The sequence below is a fragment of the Balaenoptera acutorostrata genome, unplaced genomic scaffold (genome assembly GCF_949987535.1).
Source record: "Balaenoptera acutorostrata unplaced genomic scaffold, mBalAcu1.1 scaffold_636, whole genome shotgun sequence".
NCBI classification, from domain to species: Eukaryota; Metazoa; Chordata; class Mammalia; order Artiodactyla; family Balaenopteridae; genus Balaenoptera; species Balaenoptera acutorostrata.
In genome coordinates, this window is record NW_026645705.1 from 1,281 (window position 1) to 18,290 (window position 17,010).

The 17,010-nt window shown below is 40.4% G+C and overlaps 1 protein-coding gene across 4 annotated transcripts in view; it reads right to left on the minus strand.

Annotated features, from left to right (window-relative positions):
• Positions 1-1,141: 1,141 nt before the first annotated feature.
• LOC130706683 (EF-hand calcium-binding domain-containing protein 11-like) overlaps positions 1,142-17,010 on the minus strand; it is a 147,061-nt gene continuing 131,192 nt past the window's right edge. For 2 of the 4 annotated variants that reach the window (XM_057539351.1, XM_057539342.1), the window contains one exon: positions 1,142-2,188. In XM_057539351.1, the coding sequence (XP_057395334.1) occupies positions 2,113-2,188 (76 nt within the window). In that variant the 3' untranslated portion in view covers positions 1,142-2,112. The remainder of the gene's footprint in view (positions 2,189-17,010) is intronic. The other 2 variants (XM_057539341.1, XM_057539346.1) reach the window with 2 other exon arrangements.

Below are 17,010 nucleotides of genomic sequence, written 5' to 3' on the forward strand. Positions count from 1 at the left end.
TCCAGGGGCCAACTGAAGCCTCTTTCTGGGGTCTCTGCACTTGGACAGATGACGGGCCACTTCCTTTTTGGAATGGTGTGAGGCTGCGGTGACCATGGGACGGGGGCAGAGTCCGGAGGTGCTCGTGTTGCTGGCTCTCGTTTTCCTGGAAACCCAGCTGCACCACTGCCCTTCCTATGTTGGATTATATAAGCTAGCCCAGTATTTTTTAGTAAATTCCTTTTCTGTCTAAGCTAGTGTGGGTAGGTTTCTGTCATTGAGACCTCACTGAGACCGAAGAGAGCCTGGACTAATCCCGGATCAAGGTAGTTGCCCAATAGCTCTTCCCACCCTGGCCTCCTGCCTGCCACTCAACGGGAGGACGTGACCTCTCCCACTCTCTTGTCATGTTTACAGGAAGAAATAAAGTCCAAATAGTGATTGCAATACAAGGTTTTGGTATTCTGGCAATTACTGAAATAAACATTTTGTTGGTAGATTACTCTAATTTTTATATTTTAAAAATCTAAAAGCAGGATCACTTATGTACTGAGATGAGGACCAATGACTCAACTATTCAATTTATGATGAAAATACTTGCTGAATAAAACTCTACCCGAAGTCAGAAAGGGCTTTTCATCAGCCAGAACAATTTGTCCTAAAACGCACGTGATGCTCAATGATACCATGGATCCACTTTGTTCTTGAAATAATATTTCATGTGTACTTCTTAATGATTTTCAAAGTTTCCTTCATTTTAGATAGTGTTTAGTATGCTAACTTTGGAATAAGACTTTATTTTTTAACAACCTTTTTATTTTGGAACAGTTTTAGGTTTATAGAAAGATTATGACGATAGGACAGAGAGTTCCCATGTACTCACTCACTTTCCCCTATGATGAACATTTTCTATGAGTATGGTACATTTGTCACAATTAATGAACCAATATTGATATAGCATTATGAACTGAAGTCCATACCTTACTAGTGTTTACCTAATGTCCTTTCTTCTATTCCAGGATCCCCTCCAGAACACCAAATTACATTTAGCTGTTATGTCTCTTTAGGCTCCTCTGATTTATGACAGTTTATTAAGTTTATCTGCTAATACTTTATGTTAGAAGGATGCTTATTTAATGTTTCTCTTTGACAAATGTACATATTTCCTTGACCTTTAATACTTTTAAAATTTGAATTATATTAGATGTTTTCACAGTGTTGTTAATGTTTAGCATTCTGAACATTTACAGATAAAATATTAGTACTGATATGAGTATTTATTTAAAATAAGTGCTGAATGTCCAGGGTCACAGTTTTGGTTCTAGGACAGCAGTCCCCGGATCCCAGGTATGGATGGGCAGAAAACAGAGAACGGGAACACAGATGGCTAAGGCTCTTGTTTCAGGGCAGAGCCGCCCAGAACCAGGGAGGGTACCGCAGAGGGCAACCGGGCAGCCCAGGGCTTGTTGTTCTGCTGCAGGAACCCCAGGCCCAGGCCGTTCTAATGGGTTCTGCAGGTAAGTCTTTTGCCCCCGATATCCTTACTGCACCCTGTTCTTCCTCTGTATGCAGCTGGAGAAGACTTATACTAATGTCAGCTCAATCTGGTTTTTCCATCTCGCACAGCCAGCGCCCTAGGGCCATTTTTGCGATGATGATTTTTGATGACTACTAAGGATATATTGTCTTAGAGAAGTCTTAACTTTGTTTTCCAAAAGCCTTGCTCATTGCTTGGAACGCAGTCAACACTCAGTTGCATGTAGGTGCTATTATTTGTTCAACCAAAGCTGAATGCATGAAGGAAACTGGTACCACTGGCAGTGCCTGACATTAGGAACTGCTGAGGATCAGGGAGGCTGTGGGTAGGGTGGCAAGGACCAGTAAATGAGTGCAGCATCCTGGCTGGCAGCATGGGCGGGGGGGGGGAGTCGGGGGTTGAGAGTAAAGAGGAGGGGTTGGGGACCATCCCAGTGGCAGTGCAAGCAATTGTCAGCATCTGAGAACCATGATGAAGAGTTTAACAGAAGGTATGCAGCATGACATCATTGGTAGAGTGGGATTTGACATCTAAATATATCACAATCTATTTCGGTCTCCCCACAGGTTGCCAAAAGCAGCACACAATAGTTAGGCTTACTTTTGTCCATAGTTCATGGCATATTCGAAGTCTTTAAAGCTGACGTGACCATCTGAGTCTTGATCTACTTCCCTGGAAAATGAAACAGAAAGTTATTTACAGGTTAGTTTCGTCTCACCTTATGCATCAAGAGCACATCAGAATCTTCATTTCTTTTCATGTCTATGTGAGAGGCACCTATTTTATCTGCTTGAAGGCTGAGGTTGATGCTTATCTTTTTTTTTTTTTTCCTTGATAATACCTAAGGTGTGAAGGAAAGGAAAAGTTATTTATTAAAATCTACAGAAATAATATATTCAATAAATTTAAAGGAATGTCATCAAATGCACAGGTTATATTAAAAAAGGCAGGAGTGATGGTTTTTCTAGTCATCCTGCAAATTCTTTCTGTGATATATCAATAAATATACATGCATTTGTCAACCAAAAAAACAATGCAGGAGGCTGCAAAGAAGAAAAGAGTTTATTTAGGGTCTGAAAAATTGCAATTTGGGAGATACAAATTCGGGTAACCCCAAAAGAGTGTTCTCAGGAAGAGATGAAAAGCCACGGGGTTGTTAAAAGTTTCCTGGTGAAATTTGTGACTGACTCTGACTCAAGTTAGAAAAGATTTGCCCTTGAGGAATCACAGGTTGTTTTAAGGTAAGGGTCCAGTAAATATTTTGCGTTTCTGGAAGGTGTTCTGGATGATGTTATCAGGACAAAAGATTTTTATGTGCAGAAGTCACACTTCCTTAATGGTCTCCTGGCTCCATTTTAGAGAACTCTCTTAGCAACACCAACTCCATTTTGATTTTCCTTTCACACATTACACAACAGAAGTGTGGAATAAAGAATTAAGAGATAAGAAAAATATTTTGGGAGTAAATAATAATGATGGGAACAGTGACTGACACCCTGCCTCGTACTGTCTTTATATCACCTGTCTCATCAAATCTGTGCACAGATGCCAGGACGGGTCCATTTTACAGACATTGAGCCTAAAGGGGTTCAGTGGTTTCTGAAGGATCATGTTGCTGGTAAGTAACCAGACTTGAAATTCAAATCCTGATTGTTAAATTCCCAAACCAGGGCTCTATACTCTATTCCACATGTCTCCCTATGTAAATAGGATGGTCCAGAGAGAAGCGGTTGTGTTGCAATTCCCATGCAGCTAACTCAAGCTCCGGAAGTTTTCACTGGCTTCATTCATGGCCTCGGAAGCTTGGTTAATTCCTCACAAACACCTGATAAGCTTTTCTGACTCCTAAGGAGAGAGGTGAAGATGTGAGCCTCTGGCTGGTCAGCGGAGGGTGTGGGCGGCCTCAGCTGGGTTGTCCGTGTGTGTCCCTACAGCCACTGAGACAGGGGCATTGCTCCTTGAACAGGCAGCAGAGAAATGGCACCCATTCCACCTGGTTAAGATAACACATGGCAGAAGGACAAAATCATGGCATAAGCAATACATTCAACTGCTACCAGTGAAAGCAGTGTTTAAGAGTGTGTTTGAAAGATAACTGATGAGTTGTGGTCCCAATTCCTCTTTGGGGGCACTCTAAAACAATGCATTACGTGCCTTATTTGGAGCTCCTGGGTTGGTGCAAATTATATTTTGTTGAAACAGCAAATGGTATTAACCATGACATAGGGCTTTTTAAAGCAAGGACTGGTCCAAGTAACAGAGCCACTAATCACTGTAATAGTTTTAAAGCAGGCTTTTAAAATATTGAATTCTAAAATAAACTTTCTGAATATTTCATGCCAAAGTCTCTGAAGTCTATAATGGTACTGGATAGAGTGATAATAATTTTTCATTCTTTTGAAGTAGAGAAAATCCCTACTTCTCTGCCCCAGGGCAAAACCATGTTGCAGTATGTTAGTATAAAATGATTGCAGACTGTAGGGGCCATTATTCTTGTTACTTCTTCTGGTAAAATATACATGACGATTTCATGCTATACAGGACCAAAAGCAGAATGTCGGATCTCTTCTAAGGGATTAGAAATAATCAGTATCACATGTTACTGATTACAGAGTATAAATCATCCCTTCTATTAAATTAGATAATTGAAGATTCTTAATATTGCCTACGTATTTTTTCTCAAGGAATTGGATTAGATAAATGGACTTTTTTCTTTCCATTCTGAACTGGTATGATTGAACTATAAATCTCATAGGGTGAGTTAAGTGGATAACCTAGAAAAGTAATATTTAGAATAAACTGTTTCTGATATGTGTGTGTGTGTGTGTGTGTGTGTGTTTATTCACTTATTGAGATGCTGAATGCTTGTAGAAAAGGAAATCCTTTTGCCTGATTTTCTCAGTAAATAACTTTATTGTAATTCCATTAACTTCTTATTTTTCTTGCTGCCTTTGCCAAAGCTTCCCATCATAAAATGGGCACAGTATAACCAAGAGGTATTAAAATGGAAAAGTTTATTCACAAGGCTTGGAGTGGCGTTTTTATAATGAACGGAGGAACATCATGTTTATATTTAGAATGAGACATGGTAAAATACTGTCTTCAACTTTTCTGCATCATCACATATATATATGGTCATCTCAAGGAGAATGAAGAGGAAATTCACATTTCAGAGCTATAATTTTAAAAGCTAAAATACTGTTTTTCATTGCAGACGGAATTATTCCAAAGAAGGAAGGTTTCACAGCACCCACACTCAAGTCACCATGTGATGGAGGAGCAGATGTGGCAGGTGGGTAGAATTAGTGGTGTGCTGAGGAGATGCAGAAAACGTCACTAGGTAAAACGTTTCATTGTTTCTGTTTACAGTGTTTAACCCTAAAAGGAGTATACTCTCCTTATGAAACCAGAGTGTGCTGTCTTGGTGTCACCAACATACATTCAGCACTGAAATATTCCACCACCATCACTCCAACTAGAAATAAACTCTGGGAAGGCAAGAACTTTCTCTTGTTTGCTGCTGTGTCCCCACCTCTTAGCCCATAGCAGGTAATGAATGTTTGCAGAGTGAATGAATTTGTGGAGTAAATGAATCTGGGGAAACAGTGGACAACATTTTGGAATATCTACTGCCTCCCAGGAGGTTTGGGGGGATTAAAGAAAGTATATCATCACGGTTTTTATAGAGTCTAAAATACTAGCCAGAGAAATAAAAACACACTGAAGAAGGCACCTAGGAGCCATCACTCAGGGACCAATAAGGAACGGTCAATTGTGGTCTCCATGCCCGACCACATTTTGTAAATACAGACCAGGTACAGAGAGACCAAGTAAGACATGGACTCTGAAAGATGAGGTTGCTTAGTAGAGCAATGGATGGAAGGAACCCCTTGAGTGTCAGGCTGAACAAGTTAGAGATAAAGAGCTGGAAACTGGAAACCAAGGCAGAGCACTGGACACATCTGCGTCTAACCTGCCCTGTAGCTAAAGTCCAAGCACTTGAAGCCACTTAACTAACTGCTCTTTTACTGGACATGTGGCTGTAGACATAGATATAGATATATGCATATATACATACAGGCTTATATTTCACAACTGTCTTTTTAAAGGAATGAACAAAGTTTATACAGATGGATGAGAGGAAAATAAATTGCTATGAACAACAATAACTGCTTTCTAGACATGTAAATCCAGTTAAATTAAAGGCTTTTTGGTTTGCTTGGTTTTGAGATGCAAAGGGAGAGCTGGAATTGATTTGGGGAGTACGGACTCAAGAGAGCTGAACTGCTCTGTGTAACTCAGTATGAACAATATAGGACCATCTGGGAGGAAGGAGATGATGAGCAAGATAAGACAGGATGCAGGGAGAAGGGCTACTGAGGGGTAGGGAGGAGGCTGGGATGCTATACAATGGGAATTGGCCCAAGAAAAAGGCCCCAGTGGCCAAAGGTCCTTTAATTAACTGCTACGTTTACTGTGTGCTCCGAAGTTGTTCGTGCTGCGTGTTATAACCCTCCTTTATCTTCACCAAGGGCTTGACAGGCACACAGTCTAAGGGGGGATGGTGTGGTTGGGGAGTGTGTGCTGAGTTCGGCCCTGGAGATGAGTTCTGTCTGAGCGGGTGCAGTAGGGAGCAAGAAAAGTGGGGTACGGTAAGATGACCCATCAACTGAATTAACTCAGAGAAATGAGAACTCAAAGCCACAGGTCTTCCAGAAATTTGCAAAAACCTAGGAAGTGCTTTAAAATTCCACAAGATGTGGAATGGGAGTTCCAGGCAATACTATCTGGACTTCAAAGGGCAGAAGACCCAGGGTGACAATGGGATACATTGAGAATTTCAGGCAGGACTAGACTCTGGCCATTCAGCTGAATTCCAATAGTTTTCATATCTGTTAAAATACAAACATTTTTTGACTCATCAGATAAGTGGTTATAATTACTTTTATCACCATGAGCTTTAGCATTTGTCTCTTTACATCCTGATTTGTTAAGCAAGATTCTGCTCTTTCCTTTTTTTTTTTTAAACATCTTTATTGGAGTATAATTGCTTTACAATGGTGTGTTAGTTTCTGCTTTATAACAAAGTGAATCAGTTATACATATATATATGTCCCCATATCTCTCCCCTCTTGCGTCTCCCTCCCTCCCACCCTCCCTATTCCACCCCTCTAGGTGGTCACAAAGCACAGAGCTGATCTCCCTGTGCTATGCGGCTGCTTCCCACTAGCTATCTATTTTACGTTTGGTAGTGTATATATGTCCATGCCACTCTCTCACTTTGTCACAGCTTATCCTTCCCCCTCCCCATATCCTCAAGTCCATTCTCTAGTAGGTCTGTGTCTTTATTCCCATCTTGTCCCTAGGTTCTTCATGACCATTTTTTTCTTTTTAGATTCCATATATATGTGTTAGCATACAGTATTTGTTTTTCTCTTTCTGACTTACTTCACTCTGTATGACAGACTCTAGGTCCATCCACCTCACTACAAATAACTCAATTTCATTTCTTTTTATGGCTGAGTAATATTGCATTGTATACATGTGCCATCTCTTCTTTATCCATTCATCTGTTGATGGACACTTGGGTTGCTTCCATGTCCTGGCTACTGTAAATAGAGCTGCGATGAACATTTTGGTACATGACTCTTTTTGAATTATGGTTTTCTCAGGGTATATGCCCAGGAGTGGGATTGCTGGGTCGTATGGTAGTTCTATTTTTAGTTTTTTAAGGAACCTCTGTACTGTTCTCCATAGTGGCTGTATCAATTTACATTCCCACCAACAGTGTATGAGGGTTCCCTTTTCTCCACACCCTCTCCAGCACTTATTGTTTGTAGATTTTTTGATGATGGCCATTCTGACTGGTGTGACATGATATCGTATTGTAGTTTTGATTTGCATTTCTCTAATGATTAACGATGTTGAGAATTCTTTCATGTGTTTGTTGGCAATCTGTATATCTTCTTTGGAGAAATGTCTTTAGGTCTTCTGCCCATTTTTGGATTGGGTTGTTTGTTTTTTTGATATTGAGCTGCATGAGCTGCTTGTAAATTTTGGAGATTGATCCTTCGTCAGTTGCTTCATTTGCAAATATTTTCTCCCATTCTGAGAGTTGTCTCTTCGTCTTGTTTATGGTTTCCTTTGCTGTGCAAAAGCTTTTAAGTTTCATTAGGTCCCATTTGTTTATTTTTGTTTTTATTTCCATTTCTCTAGGAAGTAGGTCAAAAAGGATCTTGCTGTGATTTATGTCATAGAGTGTTCTGCCTATGTTTTCCTCTAAGAGTTTGATAGTGTCTGGCCTTACATTTAGGTCTTCAATCCATTTTGAGTTTATTTTTGTGTATGGTGTTAGGGAGTGTTCTAATTTCATTCTTTTACATGTAGCTGTCCAGTTTTCCCAGCACCACTTATTGAAGAGGCTGTCTTTTCTCTACTGTATATTCTTGCCTCCTTTATCAAAGATCACAAGCACTGAAATTGAAACTGTGATTAAAAATCTTCCAACAAACAAAAGCCCAGGACCAGATGGCCTCACAGGCTAATTCTATCAAACATTTAGAGAAGGGCTAACACCCATCCTTCTCAAACTCTCCCAAAATATATCAGAGGGAGGAACACTCCCAAACTCATTCTACGAGGCCACCATCACCCTGATACCAAAACCAGACAAAGATGTCACAAAGAAAGAAAACTACAGGCCAATATCACTGATGAACATAGATGCAAAAATCCTCAACAAAATACTAGCAAACAGAATCCAACAGCACATTAAAAGGATCATACACCATGATCAAGTGGGGTTTATCCCAGGGATGCAAGGATTCTTCAATATACACAAATCAATCAATGTGATACACTGTATTAACAAATTGAAGGATAAAAACCATATGATCATCTCAATAGATGCAGAGAAAGCTTTCAACAAAATTCAACACCAATTTTTGATAAAAACCCTCCAGAAAGTAGGCATAGAGGGAACTTTCCTCAACATCATAAAGGCCATATATGACAAACCCACAGCCAACATTGTCCTCAATGGTGAAAAACTGAAACCATTTCCACTAAGATCAGGAACAAGACAAGGTTGCCCACTCTCACCACTATTATTCAACATTGTTTTGGAAGTTTTAGCCACAGCAATCAGAGAAGAAAAAGAAATAAAAGGAATCCAAATCGGAAAAGAAGAAGTAAAGCTGTCACTGTTTGCAGATGACATGATACTATACATAGAGAATCCTAAAGATGCTACCAGAAAACTACTAGAGCTAATCAACGAATGTGGTAAAGTAGCAGGATACAAAATTAATGCACAGATATCTCTTGCATTCCTATACACTAATGATGAAAAATGTGAAAGTGAAATTAAGAAAACACTCCCATTTACCATTGCAACAAAAAGAATAAAATATCTAGGAATAAACCTAAGGAGACAAAAGACCTGTATGCAGAAAATTATAAGACACTGATGAAAGAAATTAAAGATGATACAAATAGATGGAGAGATATACCATGTTCTTGAATTGGAAGAATCAACATTGTGAAAATGACTATACTACCCAAAGCAATCTACAGATTCAATGCAATCCGTATCAAACTACCACTGGCATTTTTCACAGTACCACAACAAAAAATTTCACAATTTGTATGGAAACACAAAAGACCCCGAGTAGCCAAAGCAATCTTGAAAAAGAAAAACGGAGCTGGAGGAATCAGGCTTCCTGACTTCAGACAATACTACAAATCTACAGTAATCAAGACAGTATGGTACTGGCACAAAAACAAAAATATAGATCAATGGAACAGGATAGAAAGCCCAGAGATACTCTTTCCTTTTGTGATGTGGTGTGGACTTAGCCCAGACTAGATATGTTCCTGTGACCTAGAGGCTAAGTGGTCCCCACCTTGAAGGAGCCAGGGTTTCACACTGTGAATCTTTTTAATAAGCTCAGCACCAGTGCTGCTCTAATATTACATTCTAAAGAAAAACATAGGTTGTTTTTAAATTTTAAAAGTACATAAATAGCAAATGTTTCTCACAAGTAGTAAATTTACATCATACCAATTTCTTGTAATGTTTTGAAAATAATTTTTGTTGTAAAATAATTCAAGATGGGCTTCCCTGGTGGCGCAGTGGTTAAGAATCCTCCTGCCAATGCAGGGGACATGGGTTCGAGCCCTGGTCTGGGAAGATTCCACATGCCGCAGAGCAACTAAGCCTGTGCGCCACAACTACTGAGCCTGCACTCTGGACCCCACGCGCCACAACTACTGAAGCCTGCGTGCCTAGAGCCCATGCTCCGCAACAAGGGAAGCCACCACAAGGAGTAGCCCGCACACCGCAACAAAGAGTAGCCCCCACTCACTGCAACTAGAGAAAGCCCGTGTGCAGCAACGAAGACCCAATGCAGCCAAAAATAAATAAATAAAAATAAATTTTTAAAAAATAAAAATAAAATAATAATTCAAGAGTGCCCCATGGCCAGGTCTCCAAAGCCAGATTTCAAATTGGAGTGCGTGCTTTTGCTCAAGTTACTTAAAAAAGAAAAAAAAAAGAAGGAAGGAAGGAAAGAAAGAAACGAAGAGAGAGGAATTGAAACAATGGAATATTCTCTATTAAAATGATGTAAAGACTATAAAAGTGACATTTTTAAGTAGAAACAAGAATACAAACTATATGTAACTGCAATCTTATAAACACCTATATTCATTTGGGCAGAAGTTGAAGATTATAGGCCAAACACAAACTTGTCTTATGGGTTATTTTGGCTTAAAATTGTCTTTAATATTGATCTCTTTTTCAATTGAAGGAAGGAATATTTTTTTCTTTTTTGTCTGAATTTTCTAAACAAGTGACCTTATTTATGTATAAATCCTCAACAGCTAGAGCAGGATTTCTCAGTGTCGGTGCTGTCGACATTTTGGGCTGGAACATTCTTTGCTGTGGGAGCTGTCCTGCACACTGTAGGATGTTTAGCAGCATCCTTGGTTTCTACCCACTAGATGCCAGTAGGACTCTCCCCTGGCCCTCCCCGGCTATAACAGTCAAAAATGTCTCCCCTTATTGCCAAGTGTCTCCTGGGGGGACAAAACCATCCCTGACTGAAAACCACTGAGCTAGAGGAGCCAAAGTTGGAGGCAATTCTCTGGAACATTCCAGTTAAATCTATACTTACTAGAAAATTGCTTTTAAGACTTTTTTTTCTTTTTTCTAAACAAGTGATTTCGGGGCAGAGGAGGCACACGTTTCTTGGGTGGATTAAGCAGATAATTGCCTCAACCCTGTGCCTCGCCGACACGAAGGTTTTGAATGGAGCCCAGAGAAGAAGGCAAGCTCTGCCTTCTTCTGGTGATAACAGAGCCAGTGGCGGGCATATCTGTGTTCGCAGCACATACACTGACAGTCGGCAATTATTTTGAGTCACTGTGATAGTTACACGGGGTGTTGAAAGTTGACGTCGCATTTGATTCACCTGAAACATGAATGAGAAATTTAATGTGGAGGCAAAGATGTAAATGAGAAAAGTTTTCTGAGTGGAATTTTTGGGGCAGGGAAAAGGGAGAGAGGCCCTCTTTCTCTCTGATTCTCTACGGAATAATTTAAAGGAAAGTCAAAACTACCATTATATTAGGGACAAAGCCGTCATACTGACTGAACAGTGAGAGTAAAAATTACCCTCCAAGCAAGGAGTCCCTGCTGGGCATGAGAGGACCCGCCAGTTGATGATGCGATACTGACAGTTCCTCCCACAAGCAGCCTTCTCTTCTGAGGACCCTGCCGGTTCTCCCCACTGGCGTGCTTGCCTCTTTGTTGATGAGAGTCCTGCAGGGCTCGACAGCAATTCAGTCGGTGACGTGTTTATTAATTTTACCTTTTTAGAGACGTGTTGTTATAAAGCAGAAATGAACACACCATTGTAAAGAAATTATACTCCAATAAAGATGTTAAAAAAAAAAAAAAAGAAAGAAAGAAAGAAAGAAAAGCCATTCAGACACCCAGGAAAGACAGAAGAGCCACGTAGATGGTTTCTGGTCCTTTGCAGGTTCCTACATGGCTCTGGCAGATGCCTTCTCTTTAGTGTGTGTTGCACCCCCTTCGTGCCCCGCCTCACACACTCGCCATCCATCTTTTGCTCCAGCCTTTGCTGGGGGTGCCTCGCGTCCCCAGGTACCTCCCGCTGTTCACCTGGGATTGCCTGGAATCACCTGGGCAGGGCCTCACCCTTACAGCCCGGAAGTATGAAAAAAGGAGTTAACGCCCCATAGGTGACCCTTGACCAATGAGGGGACAGCCGTCAATGGATAACCACTTTCCCTCCGTCCCTCTGAGGTTGTTCTCTCGGCTCATGGGAGGTTCTGGTGGGACTGAGTCGCTCACAGAAGTAACAACCGCGGTAAGAGGTCCTTGCACCGGTTTGCTTTCATTACCTGTTCCGCTCTTGCACACCAAGGTTGTGCCCCAAACAAGCAACCTGCAGTGCAAGCCCTCATCCAAAGGTCTGCTTTCAGAGAGATCCCAGGCTGACACAGTGAAAAGTTTATTTTGAGAGATGAAGTTCTCACGGGGCATTTAAATTGCCATCATCAACAGCATGTCACATCAGATTCTCATTCAAGTAAAAGGGAACTCACTATTGAAACAGATCAGTTTCTTCTATTTGGAAAATGATTTTTAGAGCAAATTAAATATTCCCTTTAAGAAGAGCTCTGAAGTTTGAAGTTCCAGGCAGTTGAAATGCCAACGTCAACCAGAAAAAGAGAGCAGCATTCTCTTCATCGTATCATATGCATGTCTTACTTAATACTATCTAGCCTGCCAACAATAAATGGTATTATTAGACTTTAGGTGAGGACAGTATATTCCTCAATATAAGAGACTTCTTCTGCCACTTGGATGCAGAGGTACCGCTATGGACTGGCTGTGGGCAGGTGGCGGAACTGGCCATTTAGGATGAACCGTGGAGGATAAAAGGATGGCCAGGAACAAAGAATGACACAAGTCAGGCAAAACTTTGGCCTCATTAGGATCAGGTTCAGCCTACGAGATGAAAGACACAGTGGATGCTGTCAGCTACTTCCCCAGCATCTATGCCCCCATCCCCTGTGCTACTCAGCAGCTGTGTGATTTGGGTGGATGGGTCCCCACCCCAAGCTCCAGAAGCGGGATCCCACTGGCCTAAGCCAACCGATTTAATCCCACTCTCCTTAGTGTGGTGACTGGTTTAAAGATTCACTGGTTAATTAGTACATGGCATTCCTCCTCTGACCACTGCTGATGGGTAAAGAGTTGGGTCAACCGTAATGAAGCCTGGGAATTTCGTTTGCGAGCTGAGAAAGGAGAAGCTCTTTCAGCTGGGATGCAGAGGTGACACGATATTACAGTGGTCCTCTTCCTACCACAAGAGTACAAAGTCCACAACAGTTCTATGAGCCATTGATCCAAAAATTTTTGCACCTGCTTTTCATTGTCAATTATCAGCCTGAAAATGGAGCTATACACAGGGAAGGGAAGAATCAGAAAAATTAGAGTGACTTGGAGCCTAATCAACCAGGCCTGAAGCATGCCCAATTTCAAAACTCTTAGTCACCTGATTCAATAAATTCCCTGGGTTGTTAAAGGAAGTATGAAATCGATTTCCTGGTACTTGCAAATAAAAGTGTCCTGACATGCCAGGTATCCCATCTGAAATCTTTTCTAAACCTTATAATATCTGGAACTTGGTAGACACAGAGTAGACACTCATAAATTCAATATTTTTGAAATAATTATTCTATTTTGAAAGAAACCCTAAAATAACTCAGATTTTTCTCTTTAGGTGCTATCTCAAGATTCTGGATTATTCTCCACAGTTCTGCATTCTAAAGAAGTTACTTTCTTGCTGTAGTCCAACAAAAATCTTTGTTTACAGTGGCTTAACTGTGATTACGTGCTGAAAGAAGGTATTGATGGGACCGATATGGTTTTTCCCTAAAGAGTGACAGGATAGATTCTCCAGTCCAAGAAAAAGAAAAATGGATGTGAAATGCAGTCACAGCTGGCAAAAGTGATTAACCATAAATAATGACTCACTTTTTCCTATTTACTAGGTTTTTAAAATGAGGAGTCTTATGTAAAGCTAGAGATATTTTAAAAGGAGGAAAGAATGTACTTTCAGTATGCCTGATTATTGACTACTTGCATGCATGTGGATAAATGCAATCAACATATAGCCCAAAGTCTCATTTCTGGCAAAGAGTTTCATATTCCTTCTCTATCAAGTGTTTTAGCAGAACTGCTAATAAATAGTGACATGATCTTTTTTCTCAGTTTGAATCTCTGGAAGAGAAATTGTGATGGAAGAAAATAGCATGGATCAGACAGCTTTAAGGATAAAGAACAAAAACAAAAGTGAGCCTCTTTGGACTAATCATAAAAAATCTGGTTCCTGTACTTTTGGGTCACTAGGTCCTCTGTTCTCTCCCTACGCCATATCTGTGTAAGAGGCCTACTCTGAATACAACAGGGAGGCAGTGTGATCCACCAGAAAAGGCCTAGGAGTGAGCTTTCGTCTTGGCGAGGCTAGGTGACCCTGGGCAAGTGTCTCAGCAGCTGTGAATCTCAAGCTTCTCACTGGTCAAGCTGCTCGGCTATGGTTGCTAAGATTTGATACAGCTGTACATTTTGATGAATCTATGCTGGCTCTTAATCTACAACTAGTGTCTTTGTACCGAAAGTCTAAAAAGGCAAGCCAACCCCCGTTAGCCATTTTTAGCCTTTAAAAAGTAGTTTGAGTCTTTAACCCACAGACAGTTGTAAGGAACTATAAACATATATAAATGTAAATGGGAAAAAAAATGATCCTGCCTACGATAGTATGAAATATGAATGGAGATAAAGCCATTTCTATTTCAAATATATAATCACTTCAGCTGAGATATCTAGTATCATCTTGAACTTGATTATGAGATAACAGAAATGGGACAGAGATGGCAATCATTTAATCTCTTAAGAACAGCTATTTTGAAGAGCTTTTCACTCTACGCTCAATAGATTTCTAGCAGGTTATGATCTGGCTAGAAAGAAAGCATAATGGTGAGGAAAATTATGTTTTCAATAACACATGCTTTTACACTACAAGTTCTTCCACAAAGGAGGCAATAAAATGAACTCTGACCACTTTAACTGATGGCTTAATGGCTCCATGAACAGATGTGGCCTCTCTGAAAGCAACAAGTTCATATCCTTGACTGGAGGTTTAGGAATGAGCTGAACTTTCAAGTGTAATGTAGGAAAGATTACATACTTCCAGACAAGAAAGCTGAGTAGTAGGGGGTTCAGATGCTTGGCGAGACGGACTAAAAGAATTAAGCTTAATAAGCTTCATTTTGCTAATGCAACAAATAGAGTTGAAGTTGAAATATGAACTATAAACATCGAGCCATTTATAAATGCCCTGTTAATAATGCTGTTAGCCACTGTCAGATAGGAAGCTTGCTTTTTTAAAAAGCATACTTCCTCGGAGTCAGAAAACACCAATTGTCAGATAATGCTTATTTTCCCTAGTAGTATAATGTTTTCGAGTAGAATATATTTTTAATAATATATGATAGGGGGACTGTGGAATTTTTTGTTTGCTTATTTGTGCTTTCCTTTTGTAGAAAACTAGATAAATTGAATCTAAAGTTTATCTGGATAAATGTGCCAGAAGAATATCTTTTTCAAAAAAATAATAATGATATAAAAACAAAATATAAAGCCTCAGTGTGATTATGGCCCAGGAATTAATGAATGAGAACAGCATCCACACACACACACACACACACACACACATACACAGGAATTCAGCAAAGGTCAAAAGAAGCATTTCAAATTGGTGGGGATAAACAGGTTGGTAGGAAAAGGAGCTGGGATCATTGACTATCCATTTATCCATTTGGGAATGGCTGGGGTCTGTTTCCATGGCAGAGCCTGCTATGTGTTCAACAAAACTTATTTCCTTCTCTTCCTGAGAACGTAGCTAAACCACATTTTCCAGCCTCCCTTGCAATTAGACGGGACTGGGAGTTCTGGCAACAGAAGGATAATAATATAATAATATAGAAACAAAGAATATCCATTGCTCCATCTAATTAAAAGCACTCACATTTCAAAGGAGTGTACAGGACCTGACAGTCACCCCAGGGACTGTGGCACAGCCAGATCCTGAAAGATATTCTCATACTGTGTTAGCAGAGACTCACAGTAATCCAAGGGATTAACTCTATATAGCTTGGTAGAGGAACAATATTTTAAAATTCTATCAAGTCAGGGTGTTGTTTTTTTTTTCATTAAATGAGAGTACAGGAATTTATAAAAATTAAGATTTTTAACTGCTTACACTGTAGTTTTAAATAATCCACTTGGGAAAATAAGATTTTACATCTCAGGCCAGTTCTCAATGATATGCATCACTGAGCCAATAGAAAATCTGGCCTTACTTCATAATTACAATAAATTATTTATGTTTTTGTTTACAGCATACTCTCAGCATTTAAAACCTCTGGGTCTGTGGATAATAATAAGCAACATAAAAAATGAATAACACTTCATAATGAAACAATTCCCTCAGATTATCAGAAGTAGCCTATTAATAAAGCCCACCTATAATCACAAAGTCACACCAAATGGAATAACCACGAGAGCTTTTTTAGAATTTCAGTTGAAATAGAATTTCAGTGGAAAGAGATGAAAGTTCAGAGGGCATATGGCAAGTGTTTAGAAAATTATGAAATGCAAAGAGAATGAACATGGCCAAATTAATCAAATCCTAGGCTAAGAGCAAGGGACTCCAAGTGCAACTGCAGAAGGGATATTTTAGGACTGAAACCTGGAAGGGCTTCTTCACACAACAGCTAGAAAACAGGACTCCTTTTCTATCCCTGAACTAATAATTCCCAAGGTTGGTATGGGGATGGGGGAAGAAGAGGGGATGCACCCCGCTTAATGAGGTCTCACAAAATACACAACATCCCCCTGTCCCAATCCTGACGGGCCTCTCCCCTCCCGCTCAGCACTGGGAATCACTCTCCAGCGGGGTGACCACAGTGCCGGAAGCTGGCATGACATTTGCCTTCTGACTGGGTGGGAGGGTTGGTGAGAGTCTTCGGAGGTCTCAGGCTGAGAACAGAAGCTGGCTCAAGGAGGGTTTCAGTAATGCGTAAATCACCAAGGGACATTAGGAGTGTGTTGGGGGTTAGGGCTGGGGCCCTTCTTAGCCTTGGGAAGAAACTGGACTCTCCCATAAACGGCCACAGCAGTACCGATTTCAGGGGTTCAAATTACTGGTCCCAACCAGCATGACATCTTCTACCCATTACCTAGTCTCTCCTGCCCACAGGCAGGGCCACATCACTGATGACGGAGTATTTCAGCCACTAAAAAAGATCCCGATCATCATTAAAGATACTAAGTGTTGATCTGTGCTGGCTAAGTGAGGTAAAATGTTTGTGCCCTTCTAGTAACAACTCAACGAGGC